Source organism: Oreochromis aureus, linkage group 8 (genome assembly GCF_013358895.1).
Source record: "Oreochromis aureus strain Israel breed Guangdong linkage group 8, ZZ_aureus, whole genome shotgun sequence".
NCBI classification, from domain to species: Eukaryota; Metazoa; Chordata; class Actinopteri; order Cichliformes; family Cichlidae; genus Oreochromis; species Oreochromis aureus.
In genome coordinates, this window is record NC_052949.1 from 11,089,109 (window position 1) to 11,116,308 (window position 27,200).

The window sequence follows — 27,200 nt, forward strand, 5'->3', positions numbered from 1 at the left end:
ACTCGGAAGAGATGCTTTCAGGTGTGACTTTATTGCAGGTCTACTCTCACATTCACACAGCAATGAAAGAAAAGAGCAAAAAAAAAAAAAAAAGTAGAGGTAGAAGATGAGATGAGAATATTGCAACAATCGTTAGAGAATGAAAGATGAGGGAGGGGAAATCGAAGGCGAGAAATGAGTCTGAGTGGCAAATCCTGTCCACAGGATATACGAGACAGGGTGGATTCATATGAATATTGCATGATTTGAAACACAGGAAATTAGCTGAGTGAATAATACGGCAAAAGGTCCATCCCCAAATGGGATCTGGACTGCTTATGAGTGGGCCTGATCTACTAAGGGCAATTCAGCCAGCAGCTATACCCAAGTCTTCTCTTCACCTTCCTTCCTTCAGGGTTCCAAATCTGTCTGAAGCTGACAATCAATCCAAACAGTTCACTTTGTCTTGTACACAGATACACACATGATCAATAGGAGGGAAAAACGCATGTGCAAAAAAGAAAAGTTTAAATTAAAAGATTCTTTGAAAATGGTGATGGCAAAGACAGTGAAGCTGAGGTTCAGTATTTACAATGAACATATGTGGCTGAGACAACTCGCTCAGTCATAACAGCACAGACTGGACGCACCTTTACCAGGAGCGCCGTGCAAAATAGAGCTTTTCTTAATAAAATACATTTCCTCTACCAGCAACTTCAGCAAATATATACGGCTCAGACTAGACTTCTACTGGATGCTGTTACAATCTATTTATTATGACAGGAGCGACTTCAGTCAGAGTGTGTGTGTGTGTGTGGGTGTGTGTAGCCCTGTTTAACCACTCGAACAATGGCTTTCAGTTCAAAGTGACTCAGAAACATAACAACAGGCAAAAGAATAAAAAAATAAAAATAAAGAAAAAACACGAATGAAAAGATGATCAAAACTCATAGTTATGAGGACAGGCAGTCTTTATTGGAAACGGGGTGGGAGAATACAAAAAACAAAATAATAATAACAATAATTATAATAAAAACAGAAAGAGACAGACGGAGGGGGTGGGTGGGGCAGAGGCGGGCAGAGATGTCAGGGGTTGATGGTGGGGCAGTCGGGGTGAGGGGAGGTGTCTGTGTGTTGGTGTGTGTCTCTGTATGCTGTGTTCTGTCTGGAGATGTGTATGTGTGTATCCATGTGGCAGAAGTTAGGAGGAATTGAAAGAGCTCTTACACTCTGCCTTTATGGCCCCACAGTTAATGGGGACAAAGGGCCGGCGCGCAGCACGGCGCAGCCTGATGATGTCACGGCACATGTGCCGGGCCAGCTTGGTGAGGCGGGTGGCCTGCAGCAGGAAAGCCTGCTTGGTCTTCATGGAGGATTTGGGGCTGTTGCTGTTTCGCATCGGCACCATGTGGTTGGACTGGCGGGGAGCGTGACTCCTTGAGCGAGACTCCTGAAATCAAGGGAGGGACAGAAAGGAAGGAAAAAACAAACAAACAAACAAAACAAAAAAAACACAGAAAAGAAAATTAAATCAGTTTGACATCTGGCAGAAAAATGTAAAAGTCAGAGATGGTTCAACAAATTCACTGGTTTTCAAACTCTTGGGCTGGCCCCCCTGCTCTCGGTAAACTGGGATAACCAGGGGGAATAACGGGAACTTCAGTTGAATGATTATATTTTTGCAGGGGGAAAAAACTCAACTTCATTTAAATGCAGCCTTAGTCCATATGTGAGCATCAAAGAGCTGCACTGAGCATAAAAACTCAAAAATAGACGATTTTGTTCAAAAAAACCCCCAAAAGTGTATCATGTTAAAAATTCCAATAAAAAAGGGAGAAAGGGTTGGGTATATATATCATGCTGACCTTTATGTAACCAAAATTTAACTTTGATTTGGTTTTATTAACAATGGCTATTAATTTAAAATGTAGGGTGGAGGCTTTCTTGGAAGGGGGCATGCCAGAAAAGGTTTGATAACCACTGCACTAGCTTCTGTATCATTGGATTTTATTTTGAAAAACCATTATCAAAAGATTCACATTGGCTGGTTTGAAGGCTTTAACAAAAATCTGACAAACAAATGAGATTTTACTGTTATTATTAAAAACATGTATATTAATCACAAAACTGTTTTGTGGTTCAAACTGTTTTAGAGGGGAGTCTAATTCACTCTGTCGTCACTGTGGAGGCTACTGTTTGTGATGCTGTTGAACTGTATTGTGTAATACAGTGAGGCGAATCTAATCATTTGCCCGCCCCGCTTATGCCAGCGGATAATTACAGCCTCCAAAACGGCCATAAAGTTGAATCAGCACCCTTCTGAAAACAGTTTAGATAAAAATCGAGCATTACAACCTTCCTGAGGGGAGGATTTATTGCAGGGCCGCTGCATTAGACTGCATTAGATAACTGGCAATCGAGCTTGTTTTGTGATACAGAAGCAAAGCCACTGTTTTCACATGAAGACTGATATTAGTAAAAGCTTCTATTATGGTTTCCATCAGCCACTTTCTCTGACTACTATTATTTTTACGTCTGGATATTTTGATATTTGGTCACTGCATCCATAAAATTTACATCAAGATGGTAAACGGGTTAAACTACTGGGTGCCTGATGATCCCTTAAAAAGATTTGTACTGCAGCACAATCAGCAATCTCTCCGGTGAGTCATCATGCAGCTCAACTCCAACTCCTTCGTCTTACACTGCAGCTAGCAATGGTAACCCTCGTTCTGCTCTGCACCAACGAGGGGCTTAGCATAGAGCACGGCTGGGTAATTAATCTTCCCAAGAGGCCACGAGAAACTGGGACTGCTATGAAGGGCTGCACCAATAGCTTATAAAGAGATAAAAATTAATACTGAGCAGAATGGAGATCAGCTTATCGGTACAGCCCTCCACAACAGTCCAAGTTTCTCATGTTCTCAGTTTCTCCTTGAGAAAACCGATTGCCCACCTCTGAAACAGAGGCACATGAACCAGTTCTCCATCTGCTCCAAGCTTCTGGTTATGGTAACCTTCAGCTAGCAGCGGATCACCAGAATAACCCACACTACCATCACCAGCTGCATTCCAGTTGAGGAACATTTTTACCACAGCTTAAGATTATCTTTTTGGGATTGCCTCATCAGTGATGTGAAAGGGCCAGGAGCTAGCTGGTTTCTAGTGTCTGAACTTAAAATAAAGGCGAACTGTGGCCAAAAGAACAGCTTAAAATGTGTCACCAAATTTAAAGTGTCAGGAACGCTGCATCACACAGGAGGTACAGATTTTTACAAGTTTGTTTCAAAGGCTTTGTTTTTGTCGAACTCTTCAAAAACCCTGAGTATAAGTGACTAAATATATGAACATGTTTTAAGGACCTGCAGAAACCCTTCCCTGTACCCTCCACTGAGCTTACATTGCTTGCTGGAGTGGGTGAGGTCCTCTCCTCTGGACCCTCAGCTCTGCTTGGCATCTTCAGACCACCGTACTTCTTCCAGTACATCCAGCAGGAGACGCACAGACGGCACTGCATGTTTGGAGGCCCCCATGAATACCACTGGGCTGACTGCATGGCTGTTAATGTACGAAATCCATTAACACTTGTTAGAGAGCTGGCAGAAAAAAAACTGGTCTCAAGACACTAAGAATATTGATCTCCATCTTTCGCTGTGTGACTTCATCAATATTCATACTACACAAGACGTCACTCTATATGTCTGCTACTGACTTTCAGTGCTTACAAACATGAAACAGTGCACGAGGCCATTGTACTGCAAAGTGAGCAGATATTAGTCATTTAGATTTATCATTTCCATCAAATAATTTTAGTTGTCAGCATTTAAAAAAAAAGAAAAGATATTCTACCTTTTACAGTAGATTTTAAGGGGAACGTTAGGATGTGTTCAAGAACTACCAAGCAGAACTCCGGTTATAATTTTTACAATTCTCCCAGTTCTCAGTGCAATTGAGTCCCACCAAGGGACACAAAAATGAATATCATCAATAAAACATGACAGCAGAATTCTGCAGCAGACAGATTTCTGTGTCCAGCAGAATTATTACTACTGAAAAGTCAAATATCCAGAGAATCTTGCAACTTGTGTTATAGTGGATTGTTATAATTCAGAAACAATTATGTTGAAGGCACTTTATGCTCCTTAGATTTTTGTTGACAACCACCAGTTGCAAGGGGCAAAAAATGTGTTTCCTCCAATAGGTTGATTTAAGGTGAAACTGGTCATAAAGAGTTAAACACTGCTGCACCAAAAGCCTTGGGGTGATGGGTTTGTTTTGGTTGCTAGCAGACTGCCACAGTTGCCTGCAGTTTGCACGTAACATTTAGATTTACCTACAAATATATGCCAGCCCTTCCCTGAGCAGCAGCAAAACTGCACGGCACTACACAACCAGAAGCAGAGGCTGTCCACCTTCAGTCTGTTTGGGAAATACTTTTCCCCCCTTCTTTGTGATCGGTGGTTGCCGGGGGTCATCAAACGCTCTCTGGGCCTTTGTTCCAGGTTATTTATCAAAATTATTGCACCCATGCTTAAAAATGGCTCTCCTTGTAAGGGTGAAAGTAAAAGTAATAATAGAAGAGATAAGAAAAGAAAGCAAAGTAGTTAAAATTATCTTGGTTTCGCTCTAGACATGTGTGACTTGGGCTGTGGCTAACCGCCCTGCTTGCTAATCCTCTGACAAAGTGAAATCTAATATTTTTAGGCAGCTAGAGGCACTCTGTTAACACTCTGGGTTACATACTGTGGGACAATGATTTCCCCTTTTAGTCTGTGAAGCTGTTAATAATAAGCAGATAAGCAGTGACTGAAAATAAAAGGAAAGCATTTCTTCTTTAAGTAAGAGAAGCGACAGCTGTCTAAGGCTTCATTTGTTTCCATTTGATTTCTAATTGACTTATGTTCACTGCCTTCACCACTTAATTTCACACTTGCCATGGCTAATCACACACTCACTCACTCTCACACGCACACACTAACTCACTGTAGCAGCTTTCGCAGGCTCTGCCCCCCCCTGCTGCGTGGTAGGCCCCGGGGCCCGCTCCGTTCACTGTCGCCATCTTGCCATTGGTCATCGAGATCTGGTTGGGGTTGGGCTTGTTACTGTCAGAGGACAGACAAAGTGATTTAGGAAGCAGAATGACAGCAGCTATACTGCATAAAATCATCATCTGTCCACCACAAGCAGAGTAACAGACAAAAGACATCCAATGTCATCTGCAAACACTGAAATATGAAATAAAGAAACTTACTATGTGGGGATATAAACCTGCTTCAGCTTGCTTTCTGCCTCTGCAGCCTTCAGTCTCTTCTGTTCAAAAAAGGGGATTTCTTCATTAATCCACAAATAAAAACAACTGTTGCCTTTAACAAGCATTGCTTCAAATAAAACTCAGCCCTGCATCCTGAAAGTTGGAGTGTGGAATTACAGTGATAATGATTAAATCTGTCGTTGTAATTCAAAGGAGTTGTTTTCTTCCTCTATGCTTTTTAGGGGCACATAAACACTATTTATATCTGAGCACATGAAATCCTTGGAGAGCAAAGGCTATCCCTTTGTGCATGCTATACATTTGGTTGCTCTTCTCAAACAGAAGGACCTTTTTAACCCGACTTTTTGCTTCTTTGTTGTAAACATGTTCTGCACCACCACGCCTATCTTAAGGGGCACTACCCTGTTTCTACACAGAGGGCAGTTTTATCATAAGACGTACCACTTAGTCTGTGAATAGCTATATAAAGTATTCAACAACTCTGGGGGGGAAAAAAGTTTAGTAGGCCATGCAGCAAACATTTTTCAAATTTATTAAGCAATGGAGGTCTAAGGAACGGTGCAATTGAATTAGAAGTAAAAGTATCCTACAGTTTTGAAGCTGCACTCATACAGACTGCCACTTCAGAATTAATCACTGCAAATACCTTTATATCGTTATAATAAAAACATAACGAGCACCATTTTACTATGTCTGGCAGCTCAGAGAAAAAAAGTAACAAAAAAAAAAAAAAAAGGACATTTCAAAAGTGGTCAGAGCTGTGGGTGAGAACTTTATTTCAATAAAAAGCCTGTTTCTAGCCACTTCTACTTATTTTGTATCCCTAGGGACAAGGTTATAATTTTAAAACTGAACAAGCATGAAAACGTCACTTTTTAAGAGGGTAAAAGCATTTTTGTCCCTTTTATTTTAAAATGTTGTGGGTTTTTGTGCATTTTTAAAAGGAAACAAAATCTTGTGCTTAAGCTATTCAGCCCCTTTGAGAAGTCTTTTTTGAAGATGTTGACTGCCTGATGCTGTTTTCCTTCTTTTTTTACTCTTGCAGCTTCAAATAAACATAAAAACTGGAGTATCCTTTTCAGATTAAAGTCCCTTGTAGTAGTCAATAAAAAAAACAAAAGTAAACAAACATAAAGCTAGGACAAAGTTGTCTTATTTATGCAGGAGGAGTTTTTACCCACTAGAAGTGCAATGCAGTTGTTAGTGGTGGCATTGTTTAGTTTAATCTTGTGTAAATGTAAGAATACACACAAATTACACAAAAAAAGATGCATGTAAAGAGCAGCTACATGATTTTCTCACCTGTTGCACATATCTGTCTGTAGTCTTCCACATGTAGTAATACTCTATGATACTGGTCAGAGACTTCCACGGCAGCTTCACAAGAAGAAACGGTCGAGCACGGGGAGAGAAAGAGAGACAGACACAGAGCAAATTAATGATATTAATATCTCATGTTCTTGCCATCTGGGTGCGAAGCCTTCATGTATATTCATGAGCTAGAGGCATCGTGACCACAGAGGCTCAGAGTTACTGGCTTTGCTTGGTTCTGGGCCTCAGATGGAAACACAGAGAAATTCACACATTTAATAAGTATTCATGAGCACCTGGTGCCACCGCATACACCCATACCCTGGCTTTATTGTACAGTAGAGGTAGATGGTGGGAAGGAGAGTTCAAAAGAACCAAACAGTCATCCCTCACCCCCACAGGCTTGAAAGGCGAGTGCTAAAATTGGTAATTTTGTGCTTCACAGAACAGCAGCTTCAATTTATGCAGATTACAATGGATTTCCATTGTGACAGATTTTCACTGATGAGGAGGGACGACTCTTTGGAAACTTCTCAAAGCCCCAAAGTCGAACCTCTCAACTGTCCATCGGCATGCTGTGAATACATTTCACCACATGAAGACTAACTGCACAGTGAGCAGTCTCTCACAGTAATGGGTAACAACCAATCAAATGCTACATAAAAACAAAACATCTTAATAGCACCATAAATAATGTAATATTCTTTTGAATAACTTCTACGTTAACAGGATTACCAGGCAGAATGATTGCAAAACACTTACAAAGTCTTGTCGGATGTCATTGAAGTCTTTTCCATATTTCTCTAAAGCCTCTTCAAACATGGCAGCTTCCGAGGCGCTCCACTCCTCCATCTCATCCCTACAAAGCACCGGGCCCCCCGCTGGGACCAGCACGCTCAGCGCACTGGACAAATCGTAATTATGGCGGTGCAGTGTGTCCATCGCATGGAACTGTAATCAATGCATGCAGAAAAAAGGCTTACAAAACCATCAATTAAATCCCAGCGAGGTGCTGCAGGGTTCGACTGTGTGTGTCCCACTGACCAGTGTGATATCTCGAGAGGCTGCAGCTGCACTCATGTGTAAGCTTGGCTGTCTAACAGAGCTGCTGCAGTCCAGCGCTCGGGCAAAGGTCCCGACCGCCCTGAAAATTACCCACAGTCAGTCAATACATGATACATATATGCACAGCTTACTGCATGGTCTGACATATTAATGTGCAGGACTTGTCTGCAAAGTAAACACAAACAGCCTCGCAGCTCAAAATATGCACTGGGTGGTATGTAGCAAAAACAAATGGCAAACACAGATGAGTCGTTCATCAGAAACAGTAAACAGTCGTTTATTAACCAAAAAGCGATTTAAATCTCTGCATGATTCATTTTTAATTCATTTTCATCCTCCCTTATAAACAAAAACCCATGACAAATTCACATATTGAATGAATAAAAATGAAAATAATGAGCCAAACTTATGAGCCATGGCTCATAACTGTGTGCATTTATATTATCTCACACACTAAATATTTCAGCCAATCCTTCACAGCACCACGGGCTATTAAAGTGCCAAAACCCAGAATTATTACATCTGTGAAACTGCCTATCCAGTGCATGCGATCAAGAAGTTGTTGATGTCGATGTGAGGGCGACCTACCGTGCCACCACTAAGAATTGGTCTATCTGTTTGTTGGTGAGTGGGCACTCTGGATCCCACAGTTTCTCTTCTAGTTTGGCCTGATCTCGCTCATCTGCCTCACCTGCAAAACCCAGAGACAACAGCTCACACACAGCAGGATAACAATGGATTTGCCTTATAACGCTTATTTCCTTATTAGTGATGGTTTTAATTATAAACTAATTACATTTTGTTTATGCTTTAGAAAATGGGCTGAGAAACAAATATAAAAGGTGAAATCTGCGATTCACCTTCTTGTAGCATTTCAGGTACATCTGCCTGAAAACGCGGTCCCACTCTGATCTCTCCTTTGTCAGCCAACAGGGTTTTCTGTGTTGGGTCATACACCAGCGAATAGAAGAAGGTATCCTAAGGAAAACATCACATCCATTAATGTGGAGCTTCCCAGATTTTGGCAGGGCTGGGATTCCTGTGATCTCCAGGTGTTATAACAGATATAATGATACTTATGTGACAGACAACATGCCAAAATATAATAAAGAGTTTCAGTAAAAATATAATATAATCAGTCAACTGAGAAGGACCCTGTAGTTCCTAGAGAAAAATGTTTATTTCCCAACCGGTTGTTGCTAGGTGAAATTGGGTGCAAAGAGTGTGACTGTTTGTGAAGTTTTTTTGGTGCAGCACTGTATACCTGTGTTACTAATTTCACCTACCAACTGCTGGCAACCTCCAGCAATCACTCAGCGAAAAAGTGGGGAATACACATTTCCTAGCAACTGGTGTTTGCTGACAGGTCAAGGCTTGCTTTACCTCAGCTTTTTGATAATATTGTCAAGTTTATGTCTACCCCAACAGCACCCTGTATTTTCCTGATGAAAGAAATTAAACAACATTTTCCTCTCTTGGTTTACAAAACCTATTTTATAGCAGTGTGAACCAATGCTGAGTCTGCCTCCATGCACCAGAGAAACTTGTGCACATGATGTTACAAATGCAGAAAGAGAGTGGGCCAAGGTGCGGGCACTAATTTGGATATTCATAGATTTGCTCATAGTAAATGATCGACAGTTGCATCTAAACCATTTAAGACACAAATGGATTATTTGTATTGAAGCAGATTTCTAATGTGCGAGTCTTTTTCAGGAGTTTAATAACTGGCAGGGAAACAGCTGAAAAGCCTGAATACTTTCTGAAGCAACAGAATTTAAAAAAAAAAAAAAAAAAAAAAAAAAAAAACTGAAAAAGAAAGAAAAAGCATGTAAATTATGACCGGACTTTCTATGATGCAGCTTGAGGTAACAAAAACCAGAAAGAGACATCAATTTGTTTCCCCCCCCTCTCAGGCTTACCTCTTTGTCAAGGTATGAAAGAACGGCTTCAGTCTCATTCAATAATGCGACACTGCACTTCCCCCTAATGGAGAGAGAGAGGGGGGAGGAAGCACACACCATATAAAAACACAAACAAGGGAAGTGTGCACTGTGTGATGGATGCGTTCATGGCTGAACGAGTGACTATCCATGGGCACTGCCTTTAGTTGACGAGCTGTATGGTCCATTTTGTGTATGTATTTGTATGCCTCTGTGCACTGTACCTGATGTGTGTGGCAGGTAGACTCTCATACTGCCGGGAGAGGAAGAGCTCTCTGTGGCGGAGCTGGTGTTTCTGTTTTTCTGTTAGCTCTGTGTCTGTTGGGTTCTCCTTCTCCTCCTCGAGCTCCTCTGCAAAGGAAAACACAAAACAAACAAATCCATTTTATGAGACACTTTTGTCATCAATATATCCCAGAAACAAAAAAAAGACAGTGACTGATAAATGTAAAAAAAAAACAAAAAAAAAAAAAAAAACCAACATTAAAAACAAACAAACAAACAGACAAACAAACAAAAAAAAACAACAACACACAGATTCTTCCATTTATCCCTCAGACTGTAATAAATCACTGTAAAACATTGCAGGCACTGCACACACTTTAAATAAATATAATTCCATAAGTGGACTTTCAATATACTAGACCTTATATAATGTCACATCTATATGAGGAAAATGCATGCATTTGTCAGTTTCAGAGAGAAATAGAATTATTTTGGACACAGTCAGTGAGGTAAGACAAGATCTTAATTAATAGGTTTGACATTTACAGGGGAATGACTTCAGCAGCTTTCACACTGTATACAGTGAAAGATCCCAAGTAATGCTGAAAAAGGAAGCAGGAAAAAGTGGTGTTCAATTTGAAAGTGAAATTTCTCAACTGCCACAAACATTATTCTATTCACCTGCAGTGTGCTAAGGAAACAGCAACAATTGTTTTGCTCGATTGATTAAAACCCAGACTGCCAATCACGCATCAATAGCTAAACTTTGAAAACATGACAGTATTGTTTGCTGAAGACAACATGTGGGTGGAACAGCAGCAGCAGGGAAAAAGAAAAATACACCAACATTAGAGTCTGTAAATTGTTGGCATTTCAGTTAATGTTACATTGAGAAATCGTGAAAATGTAATATCCTGTAGAGTTACTGTTACAATTTATAAACTGCAACAGCTAGCATTTGTTGCAGAAATTACTCTGCACAACATTTGCAAAGGCTCAGGTTTTTGTAAAATACTATTATATATATAATCCCCCTCTCACCCTGTGGGCGGTCTTTATTTGTTCTTCCAGCTCAGGTCCTCTACCAGAGGCCTGGGAGCTTGAGGGTCCTGTGCAGTATCTTAGCTGTTCCTAGGACTGCGCTCTCCTGAGCACAGATCTCAGATGTCGTTGGTGGAATTTGCTGGAGCTGCTCTCCCAGATTCTTTTTTTTTTTTTTTTTTTTTTTTTGGGAGGTCGTCACTGCTCCGAGTGTTACCATGGGGACCAAACTTGACTTCACTCTCCATCTTCTCTAGCTGCTGTCTCAGCCCTTGGTTTTTCTCCGGCTTTGTGTTTCTCTTTACTGATGGTGCCATCACTATGGCCTTTTTCCTCTGCTTTTCCACCACTACTCTGTCTAGTTGGTTAACCATCGTTATCCCACAGGATCTTAGCTCGGTCATCTTTGGAGTCGTGTCCCGTTTCGACCTCAAGGCCATACCTGTGTTCCTGTATACTATGCCAGGCACTTTGTTATGGTGTTGCCTGTATGCCCTGCCTGTTAGCATCTTGCACCCTGCTGTTATGTGCTGGATTTACTCAGGGCCATCTATACACAGCCTCTACCTGGGGTCTTAACCCCCCATTGATCTTGTGCTACCATGATTAGTGTCTCTGTACTGTCTTTCATTCCAGCCAATGGTAGGATTTTTTTTTTTTTTAAACCCAGAAACATCTCATTACGATGTCATAAGCTTAGTTAATATTAAAACAAATGTGTCTGATTGTACCCTATCCAGTACAAAAGAGTAGGAATGCTGTCTGCTGAGATGTTAAAGGATCTAAATACTGTGTGATTTCAGTGGTCCACAGGCTTAATAAAATATCAAGTTTGATACACGCAGACTGTACAGTGCCTGCTGAATTGAGGCCAAAATGTACAGCTGTTATTTCTCTTTCGCTTCTTTCAATTCAACATCCCCCTTGGCTCAGTCTTAACAGCTGTAGGACACTTCATACAAACCATTACTCAACTAGACTAAACACAATGTTTTTCTTCTATTTTGTCTGAGTTTGTTTTTGTCCCCCCACATGTTCTGATGTCATATTGATCAGAAGATCATTTCTACCTGCACTCCTGACTCCTGGCTGGTTAGTAGACAGTTATAACAGCAGGTACTGAGAAATGGACATCTTAAATTTATAAGAATCTTAGGTTGGAAGAGCATTTGAGACACCTCTAACCATCTCTCACTGTGTGATCACTGCTCTGGAGACCGAGTTCCTCCCTGTGTTGGTTATCTTTTATCTGGGGCAGCCCAAAATTGCACAGCATACACCCAGCTTCAGACAAAAAGACAGAGCCACACATCTGTATCTTTCTACCTTCAACCCACACACCGATAGTTAGGTAATAAGTAATAAGTTTTCAGCTGTGACTCTTACATAAACTCTGCAGTCAGTTTTCGTCCTGTAAATCAAATTTAGTTGGCGTTCTTTTGTTTTCCTTCTGAAATAATGTCAAACATAAATTAACTTTTTTTTTTTTTTTTTTTTTACACTGCACTAGGCTGCCATAAATTTTATTGTTGTTTCTCGATTTTCTTCTGACCAGCTGGCAGATGAAGGACACCAAACACCTTGCAGAACTGGCACAGCACTTTGATCAATGCTCTGTGCATACTGCAAGTTGTATCTTTTTGTTCTCGCTTTATGTTTATAACTGGTTTTTACCAGCAGTTCAATGACACATACACAGCGAACAGTATTTTTCCAGTCAGTGCTGAATGACGTGAATGCAGTAAACATGTTGTTCACTGGGTCTCCTGCTGCTCTTCATTGCAATCACCCACATCTAAACTGGAAATCTGCTTTGGTGGAAAGCATGTTTTTAACTTTGAGAAACTAACTATTAATGTGTTTTATTCTGGCCAATAGCCTTCTGGAATCAGGTACTCTCATTCCCACACTGAATAGGTGTTGCTGTGATGACACTTTCTTTTCCTTTTCACTTCACACATCCACACTCAAATTCTGTAAAATGCAGTAACAAGCAATTGAGAAATTACTGTGAAATACAAACATGAATCCTCCCAAGTTGCGCTGGAGTACAAATTTAAGTTTCAACTTCTCCCTCTCTGGCATTAAAAGCATCTTATTTCTAGGTAAATGCGTAATTTACAAAGTTGCCAAGAGGAGTCACCAATGGCGATGTCATTCTGAATGACCAAAAGCTTAATTACACGTCTCTCGTTTAAAGTCTTTCAAAAATTTTGATAATTATTAAGTCATCCTGATATCATCTGTCATGTCGAAATTAAAGAATTTGCCATCTCAGTGATTAGCAATGACTCCTCAAAACAAGAAGGTTCTGGGTTCAAATCAAGACTCAGGCCCTTTTCTGTGGTGCTTTCTTGTCCTTTCCCAGTACTCCAGCCTCCTCCCACCATCTAAAACCATGCGTGGGCTGGGTTGATTGGTAATACTAAACTGGCCCCAAGTGTGAATGGTTTCCTGTCTCTCTGTGTCAGCCCTGTGACAGACTGATGACCAATCCAGTCCAGGGTCTGCCTCTCAGCCTATGACAGCTGGAATCAGCTCCAGCCACTTGTGATCTTAAACTGTATAAGTGAAAGAAAATGGATGGATGTATGGATGGATTAATCTTCACCACTGTTTACACTTCTGCCAGATAACTGACTAGTCTAAAGTATCACAACTCTCTTTAAAGGAAAAAATACAATTTTTAATTCCTAGAGACAGGTGACACATTCAAAACTGCTTGATTTGTCCAACCAGCTAAGACAGTCACTCTAAGTTTGGCAAAACAGAAAGAACCCATCCATCCATTTTCTTCTGCTTTTTTAGTTGATGGTCACAGTTGAGCTGGAGCCATCCCCACTGCCATAAAGCAAAAGGTGAGGTACACCCAGGACAGGTCGCCAGTCTGTCACCGGGCCAACACAGAGAGACAGAAACCATTCACACTTACCCAAAAGGTTTATTCTGTTCATCTGAACGTAGCATTTTCAGTGGGAGAAATGTTTCATCACTAATCCAAGTGACTTCTTCAGTCTCCAACTTTTTTGGTTTTCCTTACCTGGATGACTGAGCATCCATCAAGACATTTACACTTACATTTTGACATACAGGCAGTTTAGACTCACAAATTAGCCTAACCCCACTAATTGCATGCCTTTGGGCTGTGGAAGGAAGCCGGAGTACCCGTAGAGAATATGCAAACTCCACATAGAACCAGATGATGAATTAGAACACAAAATGAATCCTCTAAATACAATAGTTTAATATGCATTAATGCAAAAACAATCTAAAGAAACTCTACTGTTTTACACAGATGTTTGAAGGGAATTATTCACATATGATGCGTCACAACTGCTACTCACTTGCATGTTTATCTGCGAGCTGGATGAGGCTGTGGGAGATGTCTCTCCTTCTGTAGAAACAAACTACCTTGGCCTCCACGTTCCCACTGGCAGTCTAAAAGAGAGGAGAGACATCCAGGTTGACTCAAATAAGTGGCAACACGTACCTGTACAACCCTGTAATTTCCCAAGAGACCTGGCTCCTTTGTGTACCTATCAAGCTGTGCTCAAACTCAGCCAGTATTAAATGTCGTGACTGATGACTAGATGTGGGGGTAAAAGGTTTGAAGAAGAAGAAAAAGAAACAACTTATACTCCCCACCTACCTGCTTCCAAGTTTGTGCGCAAAAGCAAATGTATCTAAATAAAAAGGGATCTGGAGAAAATAACAGGAACGACGACATGCATATTGATGCACTAGCAAAAGCCACAAAAATGTCCATCGTGCTTGATCAAGCACTCCATTTCACCTTTACCAACATGATGAGCTTCATACAGCTTGTATTTGCAGAAGCACAGCTTTATTAAATGGTATCATGCTGCAGGGACTTCCTGTTACTTCATCATTTATGATAATTACGATGTCTCCTGTCTTTAGATTATAACATTGAGCCTCAGTACGCTCTTTCAGGATGATAATGATGTGATCTGGCATTATTCCACCCACACAATCTGATAATGACCTGCATTTATCAGAATATCTCAGTGCAAGCATGACACAGGAAAAGCTTTTACACACCTATTAACGATGCTTGTGAAGGATTTCGAACAAAATAAAATGGGAATTACGGTAAAATGCTGAGAGAAAAAAGAGAGACCAACAACACTGCTGTTGAAGGTTGGTATCAGCTTATAATTAAAATAAATCTGCATCTTTAGCCCAAAGCTACATGAGCTTGTGAAATGTTGATAATAATCACTCCACCCACACACACACACACACACCCACACACACACACACACACACACACACACACACACACACACACACAGGTGTGTCAAGTCATACTAATGACAGTTGGTAGATCAGGGAACACCTGTCTTTTCAAGCCATATTACAAACAAGGTCACAAAATCCACACAAACAATGGGAAAGCGATGGGGTGGGGACAGGAGCAGAGAGGAATTCAAGGAATTCTCTAACATAACCACACATGAAAATGAAAAACGCACACATCAGTACCTTATTGAGTTCTTCTATCCGACGGATCAGGTAAGGGTTACTGGAGGAGTTCTCAAAGAATACATAATCTGCAACAGGAAACACGCACATCTTATATTTAAATATATACACCGCATGAACTAATACATTGGCACTACAGTAGGTCAAATCAATACATATGCATATCCTGTAATCAATAAATGTGGAAACTTGTGACTTTCAGAAAGTGTTGCACAAGAAAAGTTAAAAGGAAAAATCTCTAGTCAACAACAACCAAGTTATAGACGAATAAAAGTGCAAAATTATTATAGTCTTTCAAACTGTAGCCATATGTTACCATACTGTTTCAGTTTGTATGAAAAAATAAATTAAAGACAATAAAAACTTCAATATAGCATTTTCTAAAAGAAAGATTCCCCATGCATATAAATAACATCACCAGATGCCAGTATAGCTTTCTGGGTTTGAGCAGATGACCTATATGCCGTAAGGCTAATGCAGAAGCACTGGTTTGAATCCCCCTGTCTCTCCTCCAGCTTATGCGTCTTCTCGACACTGCAAGGTTCCAACAAATGGGACAAATAAAATAAATGTAACAATATCCCTAATTTTTTTTTTTAAATTAGAAGCTTGCCCACCAACTTTGCACAACTTCAGTCCATGGCAAATGCTGCATTCACACAGAGTCTGTAATATTTCAATTCACATGTTCCAGACTTTTAAACGGTGCAGCAGCATATTTGTCAGGGTTGTCAAAATATATATGACTTCATGCATGTCATTAGAGTCTATGTATCATCATGCTAATGTGTATGACAGCCCTTAGCCTCTGGGACGGGAATGTGCTGCACCTCAGTCTTGCAATGCTGTTATAAAATAAATATATCAATTTTTAAGAAAAATAAATTAATTAATAAACTACATATCCCATCTATTTTGTTTGCAATGTAGCAGCAAAACAAGAATTGTTCCATCGCGGGAGAAAACTGTACTTGAATGCACCTGGAAGTGTGTGTGTCCTACAAGTTCATGGAGTTTACAATGAGCACCTGAAAGCGGCAGGAGAAGTTGCACTAAAGGTGACGTGAGGGGACAATAAGCTGATGCACCTCGAAAATACCGGTTATAAAGTGTTGCAAGACATGTCATTAGACGCCTATAGTTTGCGTGGCATGTCAAGCATTAATGCAATTAGGCTACATGGCCGTCTGTGTATGGATTTAAAGCTCAAGTATGCGTGAATAAAGGTGTAAAAGCAGACGCAGCGACGCCATGCGCGGAGACAATAATTTGATGTTGAATTCCAGTAGACTGCTAACGAGCTAGCTAGCAAATCAGCCAGCCTGCATCCCTATTTGATAATTAATTGCACTTGTGGTTACTGTAGGTGGTCACTTTGGCAAAACACTTTGGCACCTGATGTTACCGAGACGGTTAAATACGATCCTTAAATGCAGCAAACGAACGCTGAGACGGCATTAATGGTAATCAGTGAAGCCATCGCTGGTGCTAACGTTAGCTAAATAAGGTCTCGTACTAATGGCTGCATGCCAGGAGTGGCAAATACAAAGGCAGCCTCAGACTGCCCGTGGTAGCATGTTAACAACCTTTGAAACACACGTCTAGTCGTGAGGTCTATCCGTGTAGAAGCCCCCTGTATCCCCTGGTCTAAGAATTCAGAAACCCGGAGAGCAGCAAACAAGTGAAAAATGTTTACATTGCCAGCTAACCATTTAGCAAGCTGTCTGCTAGCTGCTGTGGCCACGACAGACGCGAGGCCTGACCCATTTTGAATCTCAAATATACACCAACTCTCACCTTCCTGCTTCAACTTAACGCGTCCACGTTGCTGTATCACATCCGCATCTCCACCATTAAATGCAAACGTCTCAAAATACCACAAAATAACGCCCAGGAGCTGCAAAACTGTAACGGTTTCTCTTTGATAAAAAGATCCACATTGACATACATACCTCCGACCCGGTACATGTTGGCCGCCATTTCTGCCCTCCCAGTGTGCAAACCATAAACTAAGAGAAATGGAATAAATTAATAAAAACAATAAAAGTCACTCTCTTTGAAGGGAAAAGGAGCGACAAATTAAGATCGTCGGGACTCCGGATGTGTAACCTATCGGGAGAATTGTGGCAATTCAACCCCCCCCCTCCTCCTTCGAGTCACAGCACCCTTTATGATACAGTTAACTCACGGCAGCCAAAAGAAGTCGGATCAACCCGAAAAACCACTGCTGACGCTGGAGGGGGCCCGCGCACGCGCAGCACAGCCACACGCGGCCCACACGCGCAGACACTTACAGCCCACCTCAGAAAACACCCAAGAAAGCAGTTTGTAAATTTTTTTTTTTTTTTTTTGAAATTTTTATATCTGTAAAGCCAAAAGTTTAAACTTTAATCTAATCATTGAAACTGAGTCTCTCTAAAATTCCTAACAAATCAGAAAGGGCTCTAAAACTTAAAAGGAACATGAAGAAGTCTCAGTGTTATTATTATTTTCTTTTATGCATCGTTACATGATCCACCTTGACCAGAGTGGACAGAAGGCGTCATTTCTAATTCTAATAACTTTAAAGTAAGAGAAGCAAGGCTTAGATAGCTTGGAGGGATATACTGTGATATATTAGGAAAAGGATGTTAAAGATGTACCTGGCAGGCAGTAGTAAAAGAAAAAGAGTTCAGAGAAGATTTATGGCTGTAGTGAAGAAAGATATGCAGAGGGTTGGTGTAATAGTGACATAGTGAGATGATGGCAGATAATGCTGTGGCGATATCCGAAAGAAGAAGAAGATTCAGTATATGATTATGTTTTGTATACTTGATGTAGACATCCATCCATCCATCCATCCGTCCATTCCCTTTCGCTTATCCTTATCAGGCAGGCAGAGGCAGGGTACACCCTGGTTCGTCAGTCTGTCGCACGGCTAACACATTGATGTAGATATTTTATATATATATATATATATATATATATATATATATATATATATATATATATATATATTGCTATCAAATGAGCTGGTATAGAATATTTGCATTGCTAAGTTAAAATAATTACTATGTTCTTTATGTTTGTTCGAAACAAATAGATAAATAAATAAAGCTGCACAAAAAATAAAAATAATACTAAAAAAGCTTTATTTGTATAATGATAATACTAACAATAATAACATTAATAAATTATACGTGTGTGCATATATTTCTCTTGCTATTTATTTTTTTTTCCATTATACTTATCTTAACATAATGTACCTTTTGTTGCACAAGTCAGAGCTGGTGTATATAGGTATCTCTATCTATCTTAATTAAATGATATAAAATGGTCTACATTTTAATAATGGTGCGGGCATATTAATCACAAGCTTCACATCTATTTTTTGTCAGTGTAACAGGGAATATTACAGTGAGACGTAATTAAGCTTTCTTAAACAAGACTTTTCCTCCCCGGTTTTCATCAAGTTTGACGATAATTTCTCATCAATCTGCTTCCAGAATAATCTAAACAGTATTTTATAGGAAGAAGCAGTCTCCACTGTGGACTTAAATCACATATTACGCTCTATACTCCTGTTGCTTATGGATTTTTCTCTGCGTGCGTCCGCGCGCGCGCGCTTGTGACATCACTGATGGGATTGGCTGGAGCTGACTGGGGGGGATGAGTCTCTTCTTCAGGCTACAGAGGGAGACGGAGAATAGAGTCAGGGACAGAGGGAAGAGTTTCCACTTAGCAAGCACGGACCTCAACGCAGGGCCACCTTCACTCAAAGCGAACCACGCCCCGGGGCAGGGGAGACGAGTTCCCCAAGTGCCCAAACTCCTGCGATGGAAGGAAAAATGGACTGTGAAGAGGAGTTCTCTTAGGCTTTGAGGATTTAAGTTGTCAAAATGAAGTTCGGGAAGAGCATCTGCGTGCTTAACGTCGGGGGAACCCGGTACGCCTTCACCCGTGAGGTGATCAGGGATTTCCCTCTTCGACGCGTCAGCCGCCTGATTGCCTGCGCAACCGAGAAAGAGGTCCTCGAACTCTGCGATGACTACGATCGGGACCGGAATGAGTTTTTCTTCGACCGCCACGCTCAGGCTTTCGTGTTTATTATGTTGTACGTGCGCTCCGGCAAACTCCGATTTGTTCCCGGAGTGTGTGAGCTGTCCTTCTACACAGAGATGCTCTACTGGGGACTGGAGAGCGCGCACTTGGACTCCTGCTGCCAGAAACGCCTGGACGATAGGATGTCCGACATCGGACTGGACACACTCTCTGAGGGGGACATCGAGGATGAGCCCCAGAGCCCAGGGGAGTCAGTGCAAGAGGCTGAGCTCACATGTCGCGCTAGGTGGCTCGAGAAAATGCGCAAGGCTTTTGAGGAGCCCAACTCTTCCCTTGTAGCGCAGCTTTTGGCTTCAGTGTCCGTGATCTTTGTTATCGTTTCTATGATTATGCTGTGCGCTAGCACCCTGCCGGATTGGGATACAGCCAAGAGAACTACTGTGGAGGAGCACAGGTAGGCGATAGTCAAGGGTCAGTTAACTTGAAGGAATAGAAGCCCCCTCATGAAAATGCTGCCAAATGTTTAGGCGCAATGTGTGCGGATATCCTACAACTGAGACTGTCTTGCGTAAAAGTGAACTGAACAGATGGAATCGTGTCAAATATTTGATTCTGTCATCATAAGTAGCATAAATAAATAAATATACCTCTTAACATTTGATCATGCATGCGTTCAAGGCAACGGCCAAAGTCATTGCGCACTAATATTAATCAGGAGGTGGATGCATTGAGATGTTTTCTACCTCAGCTTTTTGAGTGTTTTCTAGGATGTTTGCTATAATAACGTAAAAGCAAGATATTTAAAACATCCATGTATTACATTGGCTGCTGGGGATTTGTTCTTGTGCTTTCGTGAATTGATGCCCCTGAAGTCAGTATGCCCGCTGACAAGTTTCAGGCAGCACATTACACCTTAGCCGGACACATTACACCTGTGCCGGACAGGCCCCCAAGGAAGCAAATCAATAACCAATCCATAGCTTTCCCCTCTTATTTCTCCCACCCTCTTCACAGTTAGTCTGAATATGTTTACTGCCCTGCTTAGTTTACACTGCATTGCGCACATGAAGGGCAAACATCAGGTAATCATAGATTCATAATATTTGAGTGGGCAATGAGATAAAAGTAGAATGTGTACTGAGGGGATTATATAATAGTGCAGGCAAACAAAGAAATTAGGCCACTTACAGGAATCATCATAAGTCAGAGTTTTGTTTTGTTTTTTTAACTTAAGCATGTAGGCGCAAGGTGAAAACGTGTATCTCTATGTCTGTGTGATTTTGCCCTGTACTTTCCTGGAAGCCTGAGCTGGCCATTCTCTATATAAGGTTAGGTTATGCTCCCTCAGGCTGGACATAGTTTTGAGTTTTGGATCAGCTACAGTGGTTAAGTAATCAACTACAAGTGGCTTGTATACTCTGAGGTCAAAAGGATTCCAATGTAGTTTCATGTCATTAGATGATGCAGTTCTCTCAGTTGCTACATAATTTGGGTTGGTGTAACTATTCTGATAGTTGCTTTGCAGGTATTTTAGTAATTTCTGGGCTTCGCTGCATTTATATCTAATGCAAGAATCATCATTCTCTAATTCATTTTGACTGGCCTTGCTCTGCTTGTCAATGGGGTAATTGCGTGACCGTCTTTGACACAGTCTTTCTTTGAAGGGTTTAAACCCTCCCTCTGTGCAGTTTCCCGGCAATTTACTAGCCCGTGTATCTGTCCTGCTGTCTTTGTTTACTTGTGCCAGGCCTGAACTGCGACAGCTTTGTTCCTTATTTCCCATCATTTAACTCCCCTTGCTTTGCTTCCTTCTTCCTCACATTTACTGACTGCCAGGCAGTATTTCATATTTCATGCCATCCATATCTCACTGTACCTCCTCTGTCATTTCCTGTTTACAGTGTGTGCAACTAATTTTTCTTCTATCTTCTCTGTAGGATAGTGGAGGCAGTGTGTATTGGCTGGTTCACGGCAGAGTGCATAGTGCGCTTTCTGGTGGCCAAAGACAAGTGGGACTTCCTCCGCAGGCCACTCAACATCATCGACGTGATTGCCATCACCCCCTACTATGTCACTATGGCGATGGCCCGGGCAGGGATGCCAGGTGCTGGGCTCGGGGTTGCTGGAGTCATACTGCGGGTCCTGAGGATGATGAGAGTGTTCTGGCTCATGAAGCTGGCCAGACACTTCCTGGGACTGCAGACTCTGGGGCTGACTCTCAGGCGCTGCTACCGAGAGATGGTCATGTTGATGGTGTTTGTCTGCGTTGCCATGGCTATATACAGTGCCCTGGCCCAGCTACTGGAACACGGCTTGGATCTGGAGACCCAGAACAGTGATTATGCCAGCATCCCTGCTGCTGCCTGGTGGGTTATTATTTCAATGACAACAGTGGGTTACGGGGATGTGTACCCGGTGACAATCGGAGGACGGGTGCTTGGGGGAATGTGTGTAGTGAGCGGCATTGTGCTCCTGGCACTGCCCATCACATTCATCTACCACAGTTTTGTTCAGTGCTACCATGAACTCAAACTGCGCTCTGCCAGATATGCACGCAACCTGTCGGCAGAAATGCTGCGGTGAACATGTCCTATCCTGCCTGCCATCCTGCCTACAACAAAAAGAAACTGTAATCACAAGAAGACCATCAAATGTTTGATGTGCCCCTTTTTCCTTCCAGAGTTTATTTGTCCTGTCTAGATCCAGGTACAATAAATTTCCTAGAAAAACCCTTTAAACATTCATATATCAAGCAGAAAACATAGAACAAGAAAACATAACATTTAACAATTGTGAAATTCTGCAGTATCGTCATGTGTTTCACTTTATTTTGTTTTGATTTTTTTTTATTTCCCCTTTGCATCAGGAAAACAAATTATCATTATAAAAACAACTGTCTGTGAAAATTTAGTTAGTGCAAAATATATAAATGTCAGTGAATGACATTGGTAAATGGCATCTTGTTTACCAGTATAACAACATCAGTCAACAAGGCTGATACAGACAGCAGGCAGATATGTTGGAGTATACCTACAAAAAAAAAAAGTAGAAAATAACATAAACCAGACATACAAAGCTGGACTATACAAATATATTAGCTTAATAGTAAAACAATAAATTAATATGTTTGCTTATGTTTTCAATAATTTATTCTATTCTGAGATGACAAAACAAGATATTTTCAAGTCAGTGAAAAAATTACACAGAGTTGATATTTAAAGGTACTAAGCTTATTTTAGTCAAACACAAAATGAAACATAAATGCTGTTGTTTTACTTCCTTAACACTATTAGAGTAGCTTTGCATGAATTATTGTTCAATAGGGCCTTGTGCAACCCCTCAGTTCACCCACTGTCTGAAATAAGCTGTTATAGCTTTCTCCCTTTAAAGGCACCCTCCCTTTAATCCAACTTTCTTCTGATTCGCTGTCCCTTGCAGACAGAAGCTCTAAAAGGCTGATGGCTGGGGATTTTGCACTCATAGACAAACCTGTGTGGTTGAGATGATCATGTTAAGTATATCTGCTGTTTTTGATATCACACAGGTCTAAGTGTGAGCATCAGAGCAGACTGAAGGCTCAGATTTCAGACAAGGCTACTTGTACATATATACATACATATCATTATTTTTTAAACTTTTGCCTTGTTTAATATGAGATATCACCAGTGCAACATTATATATGACAGAACATAAGTAAAAGAATAAAATCTATTTTAAAACAGGTTTAGATTAAAAAAGTGTTTTGGACACGGACTATAATCACAAAGAATTTGATTTTTTTTTTTAATCAAATTAAAAATGCTACAAATGAAAATTATAGCATGTATTTACTAAGTCACATTATGTTAAAAAAAAAAAAAAAGAAAAAGAAAGAGCAGCCAATTGTAAGTCATAGTATGTACCATTGAGATGAAGAAGATCAGGGTTAAAGCACTTCAATAAACATTGGTAGAATAGGTTGTAAAAAAAAAGTCTCTCATGTGGAACAATGCAGAGCACCAGCACCAAAGCTTACCTTCACGAAATGATCGATGTGTGGTTGGAAGGTAACTTCAGAGTCAACCCACACACATAAATATTTCATTTTTTTTTCCTATTTTCTGAAGAGCTCCGGCATCATTATGGGTTAAAGGCAGCAAATTAGATTTAAGTTGATGTTCTGTCTCAGGCCAAAGAGCATAAAGCAGGTTTTTATTGAGCAGTAATTTGTTATCTGACAGCCAAGTTTGTAGGTTATTAAAGTCTGATCGCAGAGCCTTTTGTATGTGTAGAATAGAAGCTTTTGTTTTCATTGTCTTGAACCAACATGCTGTGCGACTCTCTTCTTAACTGCACAATTTAAACGTAACAATAGGAATACACAGATATTTATTTATTTATTAAACGCAGACAGGTGCAGTCAATCCAGATCTGACAGCGGCTGCTGTTTACTCATATTCCCCTGGTTACAACGCTGGCAGAGACGGCTGCGTCAAGTGCAACGTGTGTGTATGTTTGTGTTTGTTTGTCTGGCCATCAGCCTTTCACTTTGTCTAAGCTTTGCACACAGATGGTACAAGTTACACAAGATTGATGTGTGACCTAGATGCATCCTGTTAAACCTGTGAAATAAAGAGAAGGAGTGAACATGGGACTGCAAAGTGGGGATGGAGGAGTTACACAGAGGGCTTAGTTTGGGGGACTGTGGGGAGGGGGTTAAGCCGATGATAATGAAATATGGAGACAGGTCACCGAGGACTGCAAGGTGGCAGACAATAACACTGAGATAGATATGACAGGGCAGATGGAGTGTGAAAGTGAGCATAAAAGATTATGGGCAAAAATGTTGGAATGTGGTTCAAGCCCGAGCACAAAGAATGAATAGATGCAGCGTGCATCGCTTCTCTGTTTCCCAGTGAATGTAAGGCATTTTGTATTTCTGCGTCTCCAAGGCAACATCATCCTCCAGCATGTCAATCATAATTGTGGTTGATTTGTGTGCACACAAATAGGCTACATCCACGCACACCTCCTGGCTGGCACGCAGCTTTTTTGTCCTACGATTATCTGGAATATCACAGCATCAGAGCGATTATTTAAAATTACCAAAAACAAACGTACAGGGGAAAAAAAATCAAGTGTAGAGGGAAAAAAATAAAAAGAACAATAGAGGCTGTCAATGTCATGGTTCTGACACTCATGATTCAGACATGTTTGCACGGTTTGCCAAGATGATACGATTTGTTGAAGAGACACATGATCCAAACAAACAAGTCAACACCTCTCCCACACAACAGTCTTTCTCTGCATCTCCTCTCCTCTTCCTCCTGTTGCCATCAACAATCCTCTTTTTACACACACACATCAAAATCCTGCTCTTCTTCTTGCAAAGGAAATTTAAACAATGAGTCTGTTCACTGTGTCTTTGTACTGATAGTAGTCTACATATGTTAAATCCTCATAATCTGTGCAGCCCTGTATGTATTTAATGTATACTGTAGACACCTCCGTATCCTCGTAGCTGCTATTGATGTGCTTTTTAAGTAGTCGCACAATTGAATTAAACACAATCAATATTTTATTACCTACCTTACAATGCATTATTCATGTAGCATAGCTTTTTACCAGTGAAGTTTGGCCAGGCCTGATTGAAACCATCAATCAAAACATTTTCATCAGTACACTCTGGAGTTGTAATTAATGTGATCAATGTACGAGCTTTTATAATAAAATTACTCTTTGCAAAATGCCTCTGAATGTCTAATAGCGTATTACTATGGAGGACCACAAGAGCCACGCGCATCGAAATAAAAATTTCTGTGCTTTAATAATGAATTGTAGAATAAATTCTGCAATTGTAAATTCATTTTTGAATTCCAATTTAATAAACTGCATTTCAAAATCCTTTTTCCAATTGCATTTCAAAATCCTTTTTCCAATTGCACTTTAATAAACTGCATTTTAAAATCCTTTTTTCAGTTGCAATTTAATAAACTGCAGTTCAAAATCCTTTTTCCACTTGCAATTTAATAAACTGCAGTTCAAAATCCTTTTTCCACCTGCAATTTAATAAACTGCAGTTCTAAATCCTTTTTCCACTTGCAATTTAATAAACTGCAGTTCAAAATCCTTTTCCACCTGCAATTTAATAAACTGCAGTTCAAAATCCTTTTTCCACTTGCACTTTAATAAACTGCAGTTCAAAATCCTTTTTCCACCTGCAATTTAATAAACTGCAGTTCAAAATCCTTTTTCCACTTGCAATTTAATAAACTGCAGTTCAAAATCCCTTTTCCACCTGCAATTTAATAAACTGCAGTTCAAAATCCATTTCCCTTTCCTGTTCGCTCCGGGATTAGCTGCTGGATTAGCTCCTGGATTAGCTGCTGGATTAGCTCTTCGATTAGCAACTTGCTGGAGGCTATTCAAATTAGCCACACCGTGGGATGTAAGGAGCTCTCTGATTGGTTGGTCAGACACAGGCTGTCTGCCAGCCTGGATTTTTTTGGCTCATAGCTTCTCCCTGCTAAGAAGCGTGTGTGCTTGTACAAAGGCCGTTCAGCCTCGGGATTTACACTCGGCTCGACACGGATATGTGAAGAATGAAGGGACCCTGCAGCGAAACGGAGAGCCCAACCTCTGACTGAGTACTTGTTTACGCAGTCTGACCACCTGTTGAAGGTAAGGTGCTAACGTGGCTAACGCTAGCATCACCGCACGTAGCCCCATTATTTTAAGGTCATCTTAGCTAATGAAAGTTTTACGTCGCAGCTGTACGAGCTCGCTACGTGTTTTGTAAGCTGCTGTGCTCTTCACAAATAAAGCTGGAAGCAGCTCAGACTGTTAGAACCAGCACTGAGGCCTGTTACATTTATACAGTGTTAGAGCAATGGCTGCAACCTACAGCCTTTAAACTAGCGATTACAATGCTGACAGTAAACTCGTCAGTCCAGATGTTACCACATTACTTTGTGATACTTGGAGTTAAAACAACTGAGACAGGCTGATTAAAATAACAGCTGTCAGTTCTCTCATTCCTTATATCAAGACTGGAGATCACACTACTGATTTCAGTTCATTTAATATGTGAGTGCACAGATTCATTCTCAACTGGACATAAATGATGATCAAAGGTTGTATATATGATGAATTCATCAAATCCCAGCCTCTAACACAGTGCGCTGAATCTTAGCTTTGAATGTCCAGTATATTCTAATCAGTGCAATGTAAGCATTCACTGAACCTACAGTATCTACACCTGTGTGGCAAATGTGTGGTAAAGATACAGATAATGAAATTTTATTATTAATACAATATACATCATGAAAAATGAAAGCTGAAATTGATTCAGTTTAGTACTTTTCTCTGTATGCTCTGTGATTATAAAGGCCTTAAATTCTGTGATATATACTGTAAATGATTTTCACAGAGGTCTTAAAGTAGTTAAATCACTGCTGATAGTCTGGTTGTTTGTATTTTCACGTTTTTGTGTCTATAGGGCTATTTGATGACGATATGAACTCCTCTGGGAGATGAGGACACACCCACATCTGTTCCATACTGCAGCCATTGATGGTGTTACAGCTCTGAGGCAGCTTTGGGCCATCAGACGCACACACTGGAAAACCAGCACCTGGACTTCATGCAGGAGAGACGGCCTCAGTGATTTAGGTTCATAAGCAAGTTCAAACATTTCTGGCCTCTTATCACTTAGGTTTTTTAATCTCAAAAGTGAATGCATTTAAAGCAGGAACTGCACACCTAGCTGTCAAAAGTTTGGCAGCATGAGTAAAGTTTTGTAGGGTCCTTGTTAAAAATTCCACAAGCACCACATTTGT

At 40.7% G+C, this 27,200-nt stretch overlaps 2 protein-coding genes across 2 annotated transcripts; one reads left to right on the forward strand and one right to left on the reverse strand.

Moving 5' to 3' along the window:
• Window positions 1-12: 12 nt before the first annotated feature.
• mta3 (metastasis associated 1 family, member 3) lies at window positions 13-17,559 on the reverse strand. Its single transcript, XM_031750674.2, has 14 exons — window positions 17,295-17,559; window positions 15,343-15,410; window positions 14,181-14,274; window positions 9,795-9,921; window positions 9,550-9,613; window positions 8,488-8,605; window positions 8,216-8,318; window positions 7,607-7,706; window positions 7,325-7,513; window positions 6,554-6,628; window positions 5,231-5,289; window positions 4,963-5,081; window positions 3,380-3,537; window positions 13-1,429 (listed from the first exon to the last, which is right to left on the reverse strand). The coding sequence occupies exons 1-14, from the start codon at window positions 17,320-17,322 to the stop codon at window positions 1,181-1,183; spliced, it is 1,551 nt and encodes a 516-aa protein (XP_031606534.1). The 5' UTR covers window positions 17,323-17,559; the 3' UTR covers window positions 13-1,180.
• A 1,498-nt stretch (window positions 17,560-19,057) lies between these two features.
• On the forward strand, window positions 19,058-25,113 carry kcng3 (potassium voltage-gated channel, subfamily G, member 3). The gene is made up of 2 exons (XM_031750734.2): window positions 19,058-19,837; window positions 21,321-25,113. Exons 1-2 carry the CDS (start codon window positions 19,221-19,223, stop codon window positions 21,964-21,966), a joined length of 1,263 nt encoding a protein of 420 aa, XP_031606594.1. The 5' UTR covers window positions 19,058-19,220; the 3' UTR covers window positions 21,967-25,113.
• Window positions 25,114-27,200: the final 2,087 nt, after the last annotated feature.